The sequence below is a fragment of the Mixophyes fleayi genome, chromosome 5 (genome assembly GCF_038048845.1).
Source record: "Mixophyes fleayi isolate aMixFle1 chromosome 5, aMixFle1.hap1, whole genome shotgun sequence".
Lineage (NCBI taxonomy): Eukaryota > Metazoa > Chordata > Amphibia > Anura > Limnodynastidae > Mixophyes > Mixophyes fleayi.
Window position 1 is genome coordinate 148,480,290 of NC_134406.1, and position 20,374 is coordinate 148,500,663.

At 37.5% G+C, this 20,374-nt stretch overlaps 1 protein-coding gene across 1 annotated transcript in view; it reads left to right on the top strand.

The window, feature by feature from the left end:
• Positions 1–19,523, top strand: part of ANKH (ANKH inorganic pyrophosphate transport regulator) — an 82,639-nt gene extending 63,116 nt beyond the window's left edge. The window contains exons 8-12 of the mRNA XM_075212923.1: positions 970–1,065; positions 9,038–9,167; positions 9,724–9,847; positions 16,629–16,728; positions 17,729–19,523. Of these exons, the coding sequence (XP_075069024.1) occupies positions 970–1,065; positions 9,038–9,167; positions 9,724–9,847; positions 16,629–16,728; positions 17,729–17,845 (567 nt within the window). The 3' untranslated portion in view covers positions 17,846–19,523. The remainder of the gene's footprint in view (positions 1–969; positions 1,066–9,037; positions 9,168–9,723; positions 9,848–16,628; positions 16,729–17,728) is intronic.
• The last annotated feature ends 851 nt before the right edge of the window (positions 19,524–20,374 follow it).

Below are 20,374 nucleotides of genomic sequence, written 5' to 3' on the forward strand. Positions count from 1 at the left end.
AAGTAAATCATATGCCTGGAACAGCTAATCCTGTATCTGATTAGTTGTTCAATTCAAACAATTAGATGGTCCAATTTTACTAGAAAGTGTGCATGTTTGGTCCGATAATAGGTGATTGGGCAGATTGGGAGGAGTTTTTGGGTGGTGTTTACACTGATCGGAAGCAGGGCTTTTTTAATCCCAATTTTGCAAATATCTGAGATGTGTGGTCAGGAGTCATTTAGTGCCGGTACAACTCAATATGCATTTACCCTGTGAATTCTGGCCTTTGTCTGCTGGATGTAATTCTCAGAATATGTTCCGATCTTTTTCTATTTGTAGAGAAACTTGTGCCACGCTGTAAATAATTCTCAGTTTGTTTGGTTTTTCTAATGAAAAGAACCTATTGTCCAATAGTGGTCTACGGCACTTTGCAAATGGTACAAGTTGTACAACATTCTTGTTTAGCCGCCCCCTATACTCACTGGCAGCTCTACCACAACTATAAACCACAATAGTTTTATAGCAGCCAGGAACAGGGCAGTGAAAATGTAGGAGAGGAGATAGCAGTCATAGCCAGCTACTACATGTAAAGATCTATACAATGACTACATGAGGAAACGTACATTTTTATTCAAACAAGAAGTTTGACACACTGATTGTTAGTGGTGTATCAAACACTAAAATGTATGTTTCAGGGTTTTTTCCCCAATTTTGGTAAGTGATACATTAAGTCGTCTGTTCAGAGCAACTTTGCATATTTCCAGAGGTAGTTACAATCAGATTCTTATGAAAGCAAAATACCCTTAAAGTCTTTCCTAAGTTTGTCCAAACTATTTCACTTCTTGTTTGCATGTCTTGAGGGGTCAGAAACAGAGATTTCAATCTAAAGTGTTAACTTAATAAATTGAATACATAGTAAAACAGATGGCATTTGTTTAATTTTTTTTATATGGCACAAAACTAAAATATTTTTTCTGCTTTTTCTAGACTAATCCTAGCAATAAAATGGCGAACAGTGGTAATGTAGTGACTAAAACCAACATCAAGAATTTCACTTTTGTCTGCATGGCTCTTTCCCTAACGGTAAGGAGAAAAGTACAGTATTGAATTATCGTATGACTTGTTCAGCCTAGATGCATAGCAGAACACAGTATTTCATAGTCATTTGTTCATTTTGCTGCCTGTCTTCCTTGGTGAAATAAGGATAATGGTGTCAGATAGCATTCCATTAATCAGTAGAGAGAGGTGAATGTTGTGCAGTTGTACAATGTGTTCTGTTCCAATCATCTGACTTTTGTTGCTTTATATTAAATACTGTACACATACTTACCAATTCTTTGCTCTTTCCCTCTGGGAGGTCTCAAAGGGAAAGAGTAAAATAAATAATTTTGCAGCGGGGCGGTGGCCAAAATGACAAGTATCACTTCAGGGAGGCTCCCAACCTTCCAACTTCACTAGGAAGTTGGCAGGATGTGGGAGAGTGGCCTGCTCTCCCGGAGACCTACCTGGAATTCAGGGGGCCTCCAGAACATTCCGGTGAGAGTGGGTAAGTATGACTGTACATTGCTGATCACTGTATACCAAAAGAAAATTGTTTTCTGAATATGCAAAATATATGTAGAAAGTAATTTACGAGTCAGCTAACACCTTTAAAGGAAAAAAAAATGGAATAATATCTCGCCTACAATAGATATAAATATTGGCTTTGCGGCAAATAATATTTGTATAATGCTCATTTTTCTGACTTCAAAATGCAGCAATTATAAATTTCTCTTTAACTCTACACAACACAGACTGACCTACCTGAGCTCTTATGGATCCATCCCAAGTTCATTTATATAATGTAAGTTTTAACTTAATTGCCATTTGCCACTGTCCCCATTGTTGTCCACACTGCTGCTCTAATCTCTGACACAATCTAGTAACTTCCTATTTCTTGAAAAGGCCGTACTCCCCTATTCCGTTACTGTTGCAATCATAGCTTAGGTGTAGGTAACACCAGGAACAAGTGCAAATGGCAACTTTTGAAATAGCTTAGCTAACTTTAAACATATACTTGACATAAAAAAGGGATAAGGAAGAACGTGGAGCCCAGGAAGGTCAGTATGTCAGAAATGAAAATAACTGGAGAGAGAAAAAGGAGGAAAGTCATTGGCAGTAAAACCCTGCTTATCTGTAACAGTCTAGGTTTGTCTGTGTGTATATATCGAGTTCACTACATGTGTAAACAAAATAAAAAATAAAGTAGTGTATAATAAAGGATAAATGTACTCCAAAGTGTAAAATATAAAAGGATACAAGAAGTTATATTGGAGCTCTGTCGCAGCTTCTTACATATGGGATATTGTACCCCTAGACCTTTAGGATAGCTGTTAGCCTTTAACCAACTGTCTTTCAGCTATTTCCATATGGATATCCCAATGCTGCCTAAAGCTCAACATATCCAAAACAGAGTTTATTATCTCCCCCCTGACAGAATCTCAACTTCCCCTCAAATCTCCCTTACTGTCAACAATACCCCAGTTTTCTCAGCCTCCCGAGCCCGTTGCCTTGGTGTCACACTTGCTGCACCACTTTGCAAATCCTTACACTGGCTCCCTGTGTCCTCCAGAATCCAGTTCAAATTACTCCCCCAAAGCCCTTAACAACACCACCCCTTCATACATCTCAAATCTCATATCAAAATACTCTCCTTCCTGCCCTCTTAGATCTGCCTCAGATCTGCGCCTTGTCTTGTCACTGGTAGCCACCTTAACACATGCGCCTGCAAGACTTCTCCTGTGCTGCTCCAAACTTAAGAAAATTCCCTACCACTCCCAATCAGGCTTTCCCACAGCCTTCAAATCTTTAGACATTCTCTAAAACTCATCTTTTTTTTAAAGTTTACCTTTTCCCCAATGACACTATTCACACTAATACACCATCACAGCTGTCTCAATCTCCACTCTAAGCCAGACTCGCTCCTCTTGTTTTAGCTGTGTCCTCTTCCACTTAGAAGGTAAGCTCTCTAATGAACAGGATCCTCCATACCATTTATTTTCATGTCTGCATTTATTTTGTCTTCCTTTTATGTCCTGTTTTCCCTACTATACGAAGCTGTGGGGCACTGTGACACCTTACAAATCTACTATAATAATATAATATAATAGTTAATATAATAATAACTCTCTATAATGTGCGGCAGGAGTATATAGTTATTTGTAATACACAAATCGAACATACAACACACCTGCGCCTACATTGTCCTGTAGTCTGATTCAGGGGCAGATTTTTTTCTAAGAGGGAGCGATTTAGGGCCCTACCCCTTTTTCTTTTCTAGCAGGTGTGTGAATATGCATATCCTTGTCATCAGAGACCAGGCAGAGGATGCTGTCCGGCCGCTCTGATTGTTTTTAAAACACAATCCGATCAGGACATGTATATAGTGTGCGGCTGCTTGTGGGGGGCCATTGCCACGATCATCCCTCCCTCCCTGGATCCATCCCTGAACCCATTATCCTGTGTATTAAACTCTAATTGTGTACTACATAACGTTTTCGATCGCATAAGTATTTTATGTTTATATGATGCAGATCATTGTTGAAAATAATAAACCTTTCTGTCTCCCTTTGTCAACCTCATCTGTGCCCCAGTCAGGTAGTAGATATAGTGCTGTGTATGTGAGCAGAACAGGCTGCTGAATCACTCTGGAAGAACTGCTGATAAGGTCTGTTAGAGTCAGCACCTACTGACCCCGACAACCCCTGTTTTGTTGTGTTACTCACTGTCACAGTGAGATGGAAGTGGAAAGAGAGTCACGTGAGGCTGAATGTAACTAGGAAGGGAAACTCATTGCACGTTGCTGTTTTTTTTTGTTATGCCTCTACTTATGTATCTAATTATGACAACAGCATGGTGGATACATAAGATGATTGAAGCTTACAGAATATATTATGCAATTTATTTCAGATATTAAGACAGACGACCCAGGCTGCTATATATTTCAAAACCAAAAATATCTCGTATGAGAACTCCAGTCAAAGGACCTTATATAAAGTTAGGAGTAAATTCAGCTAGAAGATGAGATATCTCACCTTGGCAAAACCATGTTGTCCTGCAGAGCGTCCTAGCTCAACTCTATATTACAGTGCTAAAATAAAGGCAGTATTTTCCCCATGTTAAAAACAAATGTATTTGCACGACTTCCACCACAGCATGGTTTATCTAGGTGTACATTTGATTTACTTAGCTGGATTTGTTCCCAACTCTAAATGAGACCAAATGTATTTTAAAAAAAAATCATATACCTCAATTGATGGAGATGATTCACACACTATCATTACTAACTTTTCTGCTGCATTTTGGAGGAATAATAAGCATACATTAAAATTGATTCTATAAAAATCATGTGCCAAATGAGGCCTACATATTTGTTACGAGATACTAGGAACTAAAGGCCATCTGCTGATATTTGCACTGCTAAGCTTGGAGGCGCGGGGTCTAAACACGCCCCCGGTATTCACCTGGGACCCTTCATGGAGTTTGGAGTTTGCTGCAGGGGACATGTAGGTTGCGGCCCTCCAAGTTAGCTATCAGCGAAGTGGATGGTGAACTGATGTGGTCGTACACGCAGGGATCAAACCGTTCGGGCACACATGGAGTGAGCAAATCGGAGTCAGCAAGCCAAAGGTCAGACAAAACGGGAGCAGTCAGGCCAAAAGGAGATCCAGGAGCAGAACCAGAGGAAACCGAGCCGGTACACAGGAGGTCAATCAGAGAGCAGGGAAAGAGGCAGGAACGCTAGAGCATAGGACAACCTAGATACTCTGGCACCCTAATGGCGCCAGAGCCTCCCTAAAATAGACAGAGGACTACTCTGATTGGTGGACAGTGGATTCAGTCAGCTGTTTTGACGACAGAAGCCAAAAGCAGCATCCTCTTTGCCAAGCAACAAGGACGCTATAGGCCCCACGCATGCGCCCAGACTTCTGGCCGGCAGGAAGGAGACATCTCGTTGCCTAGCAACGAGACGAACGGCTCAAGATAGACGACCGTCCCCGGCTGCCAGGGAGACAGTGGGGACAGCGCCGGACAGGACCTATGTGGGAATATTTCCCACGTTGCTACCATTGCCAGTCCAATATTGCTCCATTATCTTGGTACTCACAGCCCACAGGTGCTGGGAAGAGCCCCAACACTTTTCAGCACTGATCTGTAAATCTCTTGGTATCTTTTGTGGGAGGATGCAAAAATATGGATCATAACCTCAATCAGAATTGGTCTTCAGGTAAAATAAACAAAGTTGCTCTGCCCTTCTGGTGGTTTTAAGAGAGTAGCTTTCCCCTCCCTCTAAAGAATCTCAGAAGGGCAGTGAATATATTACTAACTGGGAACTTCACACCTGGCTGTGATTCATAATCTGTTCTGGAAGAGGCAGACATTCTTATATAGACTACAATTTTCCTTTCAAACATCACAATCATAAAACTACATGCAATGAAAGTATAAATTTGCGTACGTGTAGAGATAAAACATCACTATATAATAGTGATTATTTGGTACAGTATTTCGCTCTATCATTTCCTGGCGAGGTAGACCATTCTGCTTGATGTATTAGTTAATTAGAGACTTTCTCAAATAGGAATTATAAAATAAATTGATTTGAAATTATCTGACCATGTGCTCTGAATTCAGTATGGACGGTTATAGTTTTCTGTCTGACATGGGATCTGATAACTGTGCTAAGAAGACATTCAGTTCACTAGCTATAGCCCCGTGTTGTGAACATAGAGAACTTACAGTTATTTATAAGGGTTAACCTATCACATAATTGTGGGGAATAAGGTCTAAATCATAACTGCAGTATTTATTTGATATATCAACTGAATCCATTGATAAATTGAGCTACTATGGTGTAAAGTGCAAAGTCATTAGGATTGTTGTATGTTTATTTGGTGTCTCTCCACATCTTAGTGTTAGAAGATAGCAGTGTCACCTGTAGCAGCTCCAAAGGCCTCTGCTGTGAGCTATATCCTGACACAAGTTAGTATTTTGGACACCTGAATAGACTTTGTGGGGCCGTTCACAGCTTGACATTCTTGCAGACAAAGGCAGCTTTTGAAGGCTGCCTACACAGGTTTATAGAAATAAGAACTTCAAAGAAAATGTCTTCATATTTCATATTTTGGGAAATCTGTGTACCACTCCATACTGCGGAGCAGAAATCACACCAGGGTTGTGAATTACAGGTACTAGCAGTACCCGGGAACAGCTATAATCACTTTGGGAAAGGTCTGTCACATTGACATAATTCCATCATGTTTGGTATTTAAATATGCAGGAGAGTATGACCGGTTTCTTGAAGGGGGAGTTATGTCTCTGGGATATATCTGTGAAGAATTACCAAAGGTCAAAACATTTGGAATATTTGTGAGCAAACTATAGTGACACTCAGGGGACATCCCTGCCCCCCTATTAGCATTCACACTGCCCCTGTGAAGGCCATCCCATTTAATTTTGCTTCAAAAACCTGTCTTGGGAAGGGGCAAATTGTCAGTCTTTTGGGAAAATCAATCCACATTGATAAACTGTCCATCTTCCAAGCCATTTTCCCATGGCACAGATTATACAACTCATGTAAGTTATACTCTGAATTCAATCCCTTTTATTTTAAACTGTTTTACTTGCGTATGTTATGTCAATTGTTTATTATTATTTTTTTTATATCTAAATGCCCTGTACCTTTGTATATTAAATATATAAATTCACAAATTAACAAATCCATTAGCCTGTTAAGAAGAATATACCTCAACCAAGTTAACCCTTTGAATGCCGGTGTATGATTTGTTAATACATTTGACTAAGAAGCCTAGTGTGTGCTTGCATTTACATTTGTGTAACAGTCTGGAGGTGTGACGAGTTAACTCTTTGATTGCTGGTGTGGACTTTACTAATCTGTGGGTAGCCAGAAGCCGTGTGGGACAGTATATCGGGGGCCTATTGCCCGTATTCAATAGGTGGTGACAAACCTGAAGTGTGTGGGGGTGTGAGAGCGCTGTTGTGGGGCGATTCAGTAGGTCTATAACCTGTGTGATGGGTATAGAGAGACTGAATGCTGGAATCGCGTGTAAACTCATACAGTAAACACTGCAAGTAACAGAAGCTAGGAGTATGTTCGTGCCACCCCCTGCTATGACACAGGACATAATGAACAGTAGGGGTATGTGACTATGGCAAATTGTCAGGTGATGTGTCAGAAAAGCTAAATTAACACCTTCTTTACCTGTCTACAGTTAGTTCAGACATGACACACAATGCTTATTTTACATCTTTTTAAATCCCCTTTTATGTTATAACTATGAGTGGTGATTATTTTGTTTTAGTTTTAAAGACTTTCGGATGCACCTATTTATCATATAATCCTTTTCACAACACAAATTAATTTGCTTTTCAGCACTGATGATCTTAAGAAACTAACTGAAGACTGTATAAGTGATACAGCTGACTAAAAACACATGTATTTCTACATCAGGCATACAAATGTGTTCACTTATACCCAACCATAGTGTAAAGATGCGACTTGACATTATTAGTAATAAATGCAAAAGTGCCTTTACCCTATACGTACCCAATATAATTTAATGATGTGTCGTATGCATGAGAGAATAGTGTCTTGACAGTGTAATTTAAAAAGTTACATTTCTATATAAACTGTAATTAGATACAAACACCCCACAATATTGTTTACTGCTTTATAAACCCAATGGGAATCATCCTTCCTGCAGTCGTCCAAATGAAAGTAAAAATTAAGAAATTCAAATAGACATGTACAACTTGACACAATATGACTGTGATGCTAATGAATGAAGTGCTATCAGCTGGAGGGGTGTATATGCAAACAGCCAATAAAGAGCCGCTAGATTGTGGTGTTGGTTGCATCAACTTCACATATCTTTTACACCATGCCTCTGGAAACCCACAAATGATGTGCCTAGCAAAGAGCATATCTGGGGATGTGTCCAAGCCTCACTAGGAGGCGTGCTACATTTACTACCTGTACTCAACTAACACTTGGCCGCCCTATTGTGCCTCTTTATATGTAAGGGGCTGCATATGTAAGATATATACATATCTTAATACAGAAGCATTTTGGACATACATATAAGTCTTACTTTCTTAGCTGACTGACTAGATTTCAGTAAAACATTCAATTACTGCCCTATACTGAAGAATGGTTTGATTATAATTAACTGCAAAAGCTTTTCTTAAAACACGTTTGACTGTCTCATTGTATAAAATGATATACTCTAGGATCTGGCTTGACAGTTTGCAGGATGGCAAGTCATGTAGATACACAGAAATGATAGTCAGATTTGCAGGCATACAAAGAATGTCAATGAAGCTGCTTTTAAATGGAGTTTTTATAGGTGTAATAGAACATGCAACAAAACAGCTTGTTTCTTATACAGCACTAGGATTGTGCAACCATAAATTGTAGAGCAACGACTTCATTGTCACACCTTTATTGTATTTTTCTCTCCGTAATGCAAAATGGAAACCCATGTTCTTTGTGTGAATGCAACATTGTTATTTCAGCTAAATCTTTATTTAAGTCTTACCATTTACTTTGTAGTTGACATGCTATGTACATGTTAAACAGAAATATGAAACAATAGATAAACATTTTCTTTCCCAACTGTTGACAACCTGTTGATGCACTCTTAAGGGACATTTCCACTTTTACACATATGCTCTTCAAACTGCAGGTCCCCTTCTCTATACCTGTATAGTAAAGGCCACCGAGGGTTCATCCTACCACCCCCATAGCATCATTCATTGCCTTGTCACCTGTGTAATTACATTTCAGAGATCCAGAATGGTAATTGCTAGTACTAGGTGAGTGGATGAGCACTTTTTTCATGGGGTTCAACAGCACGGAGGGGGGGGTTCCCGGGGACAATATACAGGTAAAGGGAAGGGGGTGAACTGCAGTTTGAAGTGGACATAATCTTTAACAATACATAGGCTTATAAACCTTTGAACTGATTGTTTACAAATGTTTAATCTTTACCCACAGCTATGTTTTGTGATGTTCTGGACTCCAAATGTATCAGAGAAGATTCTGGTTGATATAATTGGAGTCGATTTTGCATTTGCGGAGCTGTGTGTGGTTCCTTTGAGGTTATTTTCCTTCTTCCCTGTACCAGGTAGGTTGAATAGTAACTTGATATCCCTACACATTTTGATACTTCTCTTCAATTACAATAATCTACCAAATAATATATTAGTGTGACTACATGTTTCAGTGTGACTCTAAAGCTATTTTAGTGTGTTGCATACACTGTAGTTGGCAGATTGAACTATTACATAATTTGTTATATTGTCCTTTTAAAAGAGATTGGCAATCACACTGGACATTTTACATCCTAAATCCTCTTTTACATCCTGCATCTACTGCAGCTTTCCTAGCAGATGCGATTGCTTAACTTACTGTAACTAATATTGACAATTGTTAATGATCTGTGGCCTGGGATAGAAGGTACTGTGTGAAAAGACAAATGTAACCAGAATTCTTTTATGTACTGTACATTCCATGCTAATTTTCAGATAAATATATATAAGTGCTAGAAATTAATTCCTAGAGTTTTCATTAATAGTTATTTAGTCATATATGGTGACTATAAGTCACAAGAAGAAGCAGCTATGCTGTCTGTTAATAAACTACATTGTATTACTTTGTGCTTTTTCTTCCTCTCCATTAAGTCACTGTGCGGGCCCACTTAACTGGCTGGCTGATGACACTCAAGAAGACATTTGTGCTGGCACCTAGCTCTGTCTTAAGAATTATCGTCCTCATCTCTAGTCTTATTATCTTGCCTTACCTAGGGTAAGTTTCCTTCTTAACATAACAGAATGGAAAAACCTGACCTTGTGTACTGACTTACAGTCGTGACCAAAAGTTTTCAGAATGACACAAGTATTGGCTTTCACAAAGTTTGCTGCTTCAATGTTTTTAGACCTTTTCTGCCAGATGTTGCTATGGTATACTGAAGTAAAATTACAAGCATTTCATAAGTGTCAAAGGTTTTATTGACAATTACATTAAGTTTATGCAAAGAGTCAATATTTGCTGTGCTGATCCTTCTTTTTGAAGACCTCTGCAATTCGCCCTGCCATGCTGTCTATCAACTTCTGGGCCACATACTGACTGATGACCGCCCATTCTTGCATAATCAATGCTTGGAGTTTGTCAAAATTTGTGGGTTTTCATTTGTCCGCCCACATCTTGAGGATTGACCACAAGTTCTCCATGGCATTAAGATCTGGGGAGTTTTCTGGCCATGGACTAAAAATTTCGATATCTTGATGCCAAAACGACTTAGTTATCACTTTTGCCTTATGGCAAAGGTTCCACCATGCTGGAAAAGGCATTATTTGTCACCAAACTGTTCTTGGATGGTTGTGAGAAGTTGCTCTTGAAGGATGTTTTGGTACCATTCTTTATTCATGGCTGTGTTCTTAGGAAAAATTGTGAGTGAGTGAATGGTCTCGGGATGCTTTACTGTTGGCATGACACAGGACTGATTGTAGCGCTCACCTTTCCTTCTCTGGACAAGCGTTTTTCCAGATGCCCCAAACAATCTGAAAGGGGATTCATCAGAGAAAATTACTTTACCCCAGTCCTCAGCAGTACCTTTTGCAGAATATCAGTCTGTCCCTGATGTTTTTCCTGGAGAGAAGTGGCTTATTTGCTGGCCTTCTTGACACCAGGCCATCCTCCAAATGTGTTCGCCTCACTGTGCATGCAGATGCACTCACACCTGCCTACTGCCATTCCTGAGCAAGCTCTGCACAGGTGATGCCCCGATCCCGCAGCTGAATTAACATTAGAAGAGGGTCCTGGCTCTTACTGGATGTTCTTGGGCGCCCTGAAGCCTTCTTCACAACTACTGAACCTCACTCCTTGAAGTTCTTGATGATCCAATGGTTGATTTAAGTGCAATATTACTAGTAGCAATATCCTTGCCTGTGCAAAGCAATGATTACTGCACGTGTTTGATTGCAAGTAACCATGGTTAACAGAGGAAGAATGATTTCAAGCACCACCCTCCTTTTAAAGCTTCCAACCTGTCATTTTAACTCAGTCGGCATGACAGAGTGATCTCCAGCCTTGTCCTCGTCAATACCATCACCTGTGTTAATGAGAGAATCACTGACCTGATGTCAGCTGGTCTTTTTGTGGCAGGGCTGAAATGCTGTGGAAATGTTGTTTTTAGGATAAAGTTCATTGTCATGGCAAAGAGGGACTTTGAAATTAATTTACATTCTTCTGATCACTCGTTATGACATTCTGGAGTATATGCTAATTGACATCATAAAAACTCTGGCAGCAGACTTTGTGAAAAATAATAATGTATATGCATATTGCACTACACATTATTTTTACATATTTCAATGACCTTTCACTAGCTGCACAACATCCTAAAAAGTTAATGTTTATCTGCTAAGGAATGTGGACTGCCGCTTATGCCTTACATTGTGGACTTAAAGCTCACATAATGCAAACTGGGTATGCTTAACCTTTAACAGTATCAGAAATGATTGTAGCATTGATGCTGTCATTGTTCCATGCCTGCTGAAAAAACATACAGTTGATATGGTAAAATAATTTTGCTAAATACAATATATCACATTTACATACCACGGTACAATGAATCATGTTAAACATTTGTAATTATTGATTATATAAACTACTAATTTTGAATCTACAATAGGAACTGACGTCATTTAATGAACAGTGAAATATATAAGTTAAGCCTAAATATTGCATATACGATACCTTGTGGTAGCATCCATAATGAACAAATCACACTAACCCAGTTAGAGGTATATTTACTAAACTGCGTGTTTGAAAAAGTGGAGATGTTGCCTATAGCAACCAAATCAGATTCTAGCTGTCATTTGTACAATGTACTAAACAAATGACAGCTAGAATCTGATTGGGTGCTATAGGCAACATCTCCACTTTTTCAAACATGCAGTTTAGTAAATATACCCCTTAGAAGATGCAATTGAACATGCAGTGCCAATGTTTTTGGTTCTGTTAAAAATGAAGAAATTTCCATATCTAAGTCCAGCAAATTGATATTCTAGATGTTTTTACCAATAAGACACTTAATATTGCAGTAGGGTTAATCCCCTTGTGGTTTCTACACTGCAGTTACTAAAATGGACTCTTTCAATATCAACATTGTGGTCACAAACAATGACTATTGTTCATATAACACTAAAGTCTGTTTAATATGGAACACAATGAACACACATAATTAAACACTAGTTTATTTAGACTTAAACACATACAGCAAAGAACAGCACTGGATCATGTCTCAGAAAGATTAAAATTAAATATTAATTTGGGTATATAAGAAATAACAGAAAATGACAGTTAGAGAATACAAGGAATTGACTCAAAAATGTATTTACCGTATTTCCCCATGTATAAGACACACTTTAATTTTGGGGTCCAAAATTTAAAAAAAGATGTATTACATACAGCAGGAGGATGCAGAAGACTTGTCTGGTTGTGATTTTAATCAGAGATCTCACATCAGGTCTAGAAGAGCAGAGTTTACAATAAAGTCCCACATTCAGTTACAGGAAGGCAGCGCTACTACTAGAGCGAGGGTGCGGGAGGCGCCTAAAGCACCTTTGTTCTTTTAGATTAATACCAAAACTAGGAAGTAAAAAAGTAGCGTATTCACAGCTATGCAGGGACAAGTACCGGGGTGGGTGAACGCTCGTACTTGTTTTGGACGAATTGCAGGCAGCGGAGCGGACAGCGCCATATAGGACCCCGGCCACGTAAAAAATCCCTTCGCTTCCTGTGTCTCGGCCTCAATAGCTCTGTGAGGCGGCAAAGTCGGGGCGGCGACTCCTCTCTCTTATCCTCACACCTCAACAGGGGTCGTCTTCTTCTTCATTCTAGACTCAGAGGTAAATAGCGCTGGCACTGTATAAGACGCACCAAGTTTTTAGACCCAAATTTTTGGGGGAAAAAGGTGCGTCGTATACATGGGAAAATACGGTATCTGTTTTGTTATGTGAATAGGAGCTTGATTCCTGCATGTGTAACGAGTTGTAGCACTGAGTAATCTCCATTTATACAAAGAATTGTCTATCTTTACCTTTATGCTCTCTTCTCAATTCCTGTTACCTTTATTTGTTTATATTTTTTTTATTTTACACGTGTGTGTATAGGAAGTGCTGTGTTATGACATAAGTTTAGATGAATTAGTCAGTGGGGGAAGATTGTTCTCACTGCTTCAATATATAATGGTGAACCATAGATAGACACAATGGGCCTGATTCATTATGGCACGCATACTGAGTGCAATGTCTATTTGTTGGAAAGCACATAGATAGGCTTTGCGTACTCCTGAATCCATCAAGGCACAGATCTCAAGATCCATGCACTGTTGAATTTGTGTGTAGGTCTGCTGTGCTCAACCACACAAGACACTGCAGGATACGTCAAAAGCCGATGTGGACTACAAATCTACAAAAGAACACACAAAAAATATAATAATATAGAATTAATGTTACCAGTTGTTGTTTTTTTTTTCCTATTAAGTACATTTATTAGAATGTTGTTAATGTCTATTGAACATAAAATAAATTTTTACAGTCACCAGTATTGATCAGGACTTAGAGTAGCCCAATAGCTGGAGCAATAGATACTGCAGAAAAACAAGTAACTTTGAGATGCCCAAAGCTTGATTTGGATGTGGCTGCATGAGCTTAAATTTGGCCCTTAGTGTAAATTGACTGCGGCCAAATGCCCCTTCCACTCCCTGAAGTTGTAGGCTGTAGTAAGTATCAATGCGTTCAAAGACCAAGTGGACAGGGCTGCATTTACTATTGTATGTCAGAGTTCCGGGCTTGCGCAGAGTGATACGTGCCTTGATGAATCAGGCCTAATGTCGGCTTTGAAATAATCTATGGGCATAGATGAAATTTGTCAACTGGAAGCATCGACTAATGACAGCCACAGCACAGATTACAAACCATATAAATATATATATATATATATATATATATATATATATATATATATATATATATATATATATATATATATATATATATATATATATATAATATATTGGAATGGGTATCAGCACTTATTTTATTAATGTAGAAGAATCCGATTTTGTACAGATCTAATGGTGGCCACCGTACAGTAACAAAGTAACAATTTCTAATTTAAGAGCAAAGTACGTATTAATATTAATTTGGTGGCGACAATAGTGACTGACTCGTGGGACTCTTATTCCATCACTTTGTTTTGGGTACTTGTTGTTCCGAATTATACAGCTTGTCCATCTTTGTAGAGCTAGTTATTGTAGCTTAGGATACTTGAATTACCATTTTCAGGCCTTCAATGAAATATACTGCCTGAATCCATCCTAATGTCTGCATATGCATGTTTTATCATTTCTTTGTTGGGTACGGTTTATGTATTATTTTAGATACTTAGGGGGAATTCAATTCCCACGAAGTACCGCTGCGTTAAAGATATTACCATTATTACGGTAATATTAACCCGGCTTTCTGCTCGCAGCGGGAGTCTGCATTAAAACTACCGTAATAAGGGTAATTACGCGCACTGTAATAACAGTAATAATGCCCAGGCCACGTTGAATTTCCCCCTATAAGTGAATTTATGTAAATCATTGTATAAGCCAATATTTTGTTTTATCTAACTCTGCCATATTATCTTTTTTTTTGTGATATAACCAAGTTACGAAATAGTAATATTTAATAGTAATATTTCTGAGACACGATCCATTGCTGCTCTTTGCTGCGTGTTTTTAGTCTTTATTTTTCAGGGATCAATCAGTCTCATCATGAACAGCAATTGAGTAATTGTTTTACACCGCACCAGGTTGACCATTAATACTCCTATATATATCATATAATGGATAATTTTATATCACCTATGATGGAGGGTGCACTCGCACACAGTATTGAAGTCAATATTGTAAGGAAAGAGAAAGGAAGAGTGTGTCCAAAACTCATGAAATTGAGAAGATATAACTTTTTAAAAGTATATTAATAAAATTTAAGTTTTAATTCTTGACCATTAGAGTGCCTCTCTGTTTGGACACACTCTTCCTTTCTCTTTCCTTACAATATTGTCATCATGAACAGCAGCAGAGAATCTGTATCTCCAGACACCCTTACTTTTATACCTAGTGTAATTGGCCTTTATTATTCGCCCAATATATTTTATATATGTTTTGTGAATTTGTTTTTCTAATTTATTTAGACTGGGAAATGCTGGGACAACATTAATTAATGTTTAATTATGATGTGTAACTTCCTCTAAACTAGCAGGTGAAGGAAACTTAAGGTAGCAGGTAGCTAAAGAAGTTGATATAATTTCTTCACACAAAAATAGTATTTCAAGTGGTCCTACGACAATGGACCAATTCTCTTGTTTGTTCTGTGGAACCGCTGTTTTAGAACATATTTTAGAATGCTCATATTCAGTGTAGGTTAAACACATTCACGTTTTACAGTTAATTTCAATGTAAAGCGTTCTTATAGTCATGTTTCGCATATGCTTTATTCAACATGTATGAACTGTTCTGCCATTTTACACAGATGTTTAGCTTCTGGGTAATACACTGGTACAGGGTATGCTGTTGCGGTTACCAGCCTGACGAGACATAGAACCATAAGAAGCAACAGGGAGACAGGCAATGGGAAATATATTCCTCTCTTAAAGGAAAATGCTATTTACAGGCATATTATTGTCCCCAACTGTACTAGTTATATTGTGCTTTATATTAACTGTATCTTCATCAGAGTATATAAATAAAATGCATAATTGATGGAAACCTATTATAAGCCCTGCAGATTTTTATTCTATATCTGTAACATGGGGTTTAGGGCAGCACGGTGGCTTAGTGGTTAGCTTTTCTGCCTTACAGCACTGGGGTCATGAGTTCAATTCCCGACCATGGCCTTATCTGTGAGGAGTTTGTATGTTCTCCCTGTGTTTGCGTGGGTTTCCTCCGGGTGCTCCGGTTTCCTCCCACACTCCAAAAACACACTGGTAGGTTAATTGGCTGCTATCAAAATTGACCCTAGTCTCTCTCTCTGTGTATGTTAGAAGATTTAGATTGTAAGCTCCAATGGGGCAGAGACTGATGTGAATGAGTTCTCTGTACAGCGCTGCAGAATCAGTGGCGCTATATAAATAAATGAGGATGATGATGGATAGGTATCTACCACTGGATACTCTTAATTATGTATTAGCGGACTTGCCTTTTCTTTGTACTTACCCATATTTATAAATAGGACACATTTTTCTTTTAAAAATACATACACAGTGGAGACAACCATTTTGTGGGCTGAACCAATTTTCACTAAATATGAAACTTATCAGCAGCAATCAGTGACATAAATGATTCTTCATAATGAATTCATAGGCTGCCATATAATGCATATTGTTTCAGTTCACGACTGTTTCCACTATGTGTATAAATACTATTTCAAATGAAGCTGTGCACACACTGTAAAATAAATACATACACTGTGCTTAAATCTTGCATATATTTTTCATTTATACATGTTTTTTTGTACCGGTTTCTTAAACGCAGAGTCCATGGAGCCACATTAGGAGTAGGATCCCTTCTAGCTGGCTTTGTAGGAGAATCCACCATGGTTGCTATTGCATCTTGCTATGTATATCGAAAACAGGTAAAAGATAATATGCTATGGATCTGCTCACGCCTCAGACTAAACAAAATATTCAGTATTGTTGATTGTAATTCTTTTGTAACATATGGGGTAAATGTATGAACCTGTGAGTTTCTGGCAGGTTTGAAAAGTGGAGATGTTGCCTATAGCAACCAATCAGGTTCTAGCTATCCTTTTGTAGAATATACTAAATAAATGTTAACGACAATCTCCACTTTTCAAACTCAGCGCTTGATACATTTGCTCCATAATGTCTTACACGTATCTAGGTTCCAACAATTTTTTCCTAATTAAATGTATTTTGCTTCTGTCCTGCCCCATTCACCGTCTCACACTGTCATGTTGCAGTCACAGATTTGACTGTTTTATCTAACAGTGCTACTTGGTACAATTTCTGTCCCAATTACTATGCTAAATATCTAAACCAGTTCTTCTGTACTGAACTGAACTGATTGGAAAAGAATACTGGAATTTAATGAAATGCACATGTTGTTCAATAGCAGCTTTTTCAGCAGCCTGAGATTGCCAGCAAATACAGACAAATGGTTTTGTACAAGACTAGGTAAAGTGGACCTGTCACCTACACACAGTGAAGGCTTCCATTTTGTGGGGGGCTGAACCATTGTGCAAATACAATTAAATAAACATTTAAAGTGGAGAACACATTTACCTTGGTACTGCTGAACAAAAAAATCTTTTATATTCTGAAGAAAAACTATTTACCTTGTTCAGTTTGTTTTGTTTTTTTTGTATGAAGTTAGTTGAACTTATATTAAATTAATTTTCAGTATTTTAGATAATTATAATGTAAATTTACATACTATATTTTATTTCAATCTGCTTAGACACATTAAATAGGTATTCCCATGTGTCTATCTATAAATAGACTGTCATATTATCCTTATTTATTCACGCCGCGTGCAACTCAATTAGTGCACTTTTTCCAGTCATACGCTTGCTTTGTAAAGGTCATATCTTACTTTATCCATTTTCATTCTAGAAAAAGAAGAAAAATGAGACAGAGGCTGCGGTGGAAGGAGAAGATTCTGCAATGACTGACATGCCTCAGAGTGAGGAGTTAACAGACATTGTTGAAATGAGAGAAGATGGAGAATGAGCAGAGTATTGGGTACAAATGTCCCCTCCGTCTCTGGTCTTCAATCAGTTTTAATTTTATTAGTACAGGAACTTGGTTTCCGAAGGAGCCAATGTTTAGCATACTGGGTATGCTTGCTATAGAGCGGGCCTGACAAAGGCTCATCACTTTACAAATACCATGCATTTATCTTCCCAAACCATGGATATTCAATTAGCAACATCCATCGGGATAGACATGTACTACACTGAACTTCATTGGACCATCTCCATTTGTCAACCAAAGCATTGCTGTCTGCCTCTGCTGTTAACAAAGCTGCCGTCCTATTTACCATTTTGTTTTAATCCACTTCTGTTTTCTTACATTGGAAGATTATAATTCAAATCTTTGTGTCTCATCTTGCTCACACATCACGTGATTATAGATCATAAAGAATCTATCAGCTTCAAAAGGGATTTACTTTTCGAAAAAAGGCTGCAAATGCGCTCAGCACACCAAGTATTCACTACACATAAGGAGTGATTTTATACCACACGTAAATTTGAAATGTTACCTAATTAGAATTCAATTCTTGCATTGAACTTTATTTTTAAAACAAAATGTGAATAATTGCTTGAAATTTTATGATTTGTCACAAGAAGTTTTTTTTTCTACTTGTGTTATTAATCAGGTTAATAGGTAGCTATTAACCAAATATCTAAATGGTGTAACATAAGGACTTAAAGTGAACTGTTATTTGCAGATGTTTCTGAACCAGCTAATAGTTTTGTGATTAGAAATCAGTGTTATTTGTAGACATGTGTATGTTGGATAGATTAAAATATCCAGCTTTCTTCCATAAAATGTATTTATCTAGAGCATATAAATTGGAAATTGAAGTAACTTTTTTTCATCATCACTAATAACATGGTACCAGCTTCATAGAACTCCAGTGTACTAGCATTTGCTAGTAAAGCATTTATATAGACATATTAAAATTATTTGTTTACTTCTGTCCAGTCCAAGAACTTTTCATACACTATAATATTCTATTTATTTAGTGCCATAAGTTATTTTTCCATTCTAGTCATAAAATCCTGTACTGCATGTTTATTTTGTATATTAAGATATCACATAGAATACTGAATTCATATGTTAGTTTAGCACTTTAAGTTAAGAGTTGACCCATTCATTGAAATAACTGTTGTATATATTTTGGAAAACACTGCAATATGTCATTTTTTTTTTTATATTTTCTATTATGCTAGGCTCTTTGAACTGGATATGTATGGTATAAAAACACAATACATATGAATATAAATCATATGTATCTTAGCTAAACTCACTCCATGTTAGATGTGATCTGTAGAAAATAGTTATTTCCAATGAAGCTTCAACTTCCTTCTGGGTGTATAGAACTGAATATTTCTGGACACAAAAGACAAAGTGGAATATTTTTTTTAATAATATTTTTTTTTTCCGGGTACTTGACTAGAAATATAATCAGCAGTATTTTTGGATATTTGTGAATATATTTAAAAATGTGTGTGGGGATATGGCTGGAAAGATGTACTTTTAAAACTATATTGAAAGAAATGTATTTGAATGTGTTACACAACACAGTTACAGAATGGTAGGGAGAATATGACTGAGAGTGAGATTCATTTTCTGTAGAGTTTAAAGGGAATACAATAAAACATTTAAACAGATAAATTATAAACATGTTGTCTTTATATATAATGTATTATCAGTCTCTTACCTTATATTATTTGTGCACACATTGGTACAGGATGCTAGGTGAATTGAAAATATTGATTTGTCATCATACAACTAATGATCATTTTTAAGAATAAGGGTTGCATATGACAGAGACAGGATTTGTTACTAACAAAGCTATAAGCACATAAATGCTGCAAACTGAAGTCATCAGGTTTGCTTCAATTTCCAAAACTGTACAAATGTTATAAAAATGGTCTCCAGCAACTTCCTAGGCAGATTTGTAAACACATTCAGGATTGTAATGAAATCAAATTACAATGAACGTTTATAAATTTTATCGTAAAACTAATACTAGTTTTTCTATGTTGTGATAGTTCCCATTTTAATATCCTGCCTGCAGTTTAAAAAAACAAAACATATAAATCCCAGTTATATCATGTATCCAATAACATCACACACACCACAGGCCTCCACTAGGCCATACCCACAAGCTGTTATCATGAGAGGATTCTTACAAAAAGGGGGAGCTCAATTAGACGTCCTGTCAGAGCCTCATGCACTGAGGCTCCATGGGATGATTGGTACCCAAAATATCACTGTTTTTTCTGCAAATCTCAGAGGTGCAAGCAAAAATCAACAATGTTTTGGTACCGTAATACCTAGAAGAATGCACAGCCACACAACGCACAAGGTTCTTACGGTACCATGCACTGAACTAAATTTCTCCAAAACAATTTCATTGGCGTTTTAAAGAGAAAATGGGATTATGGGACAGAGACAAAGATAGTGGAAGTCAACTGAAAAATACATTTTGCTAGAAAGCTTTGTAACATTGGCACAGAAGCAAGGTAA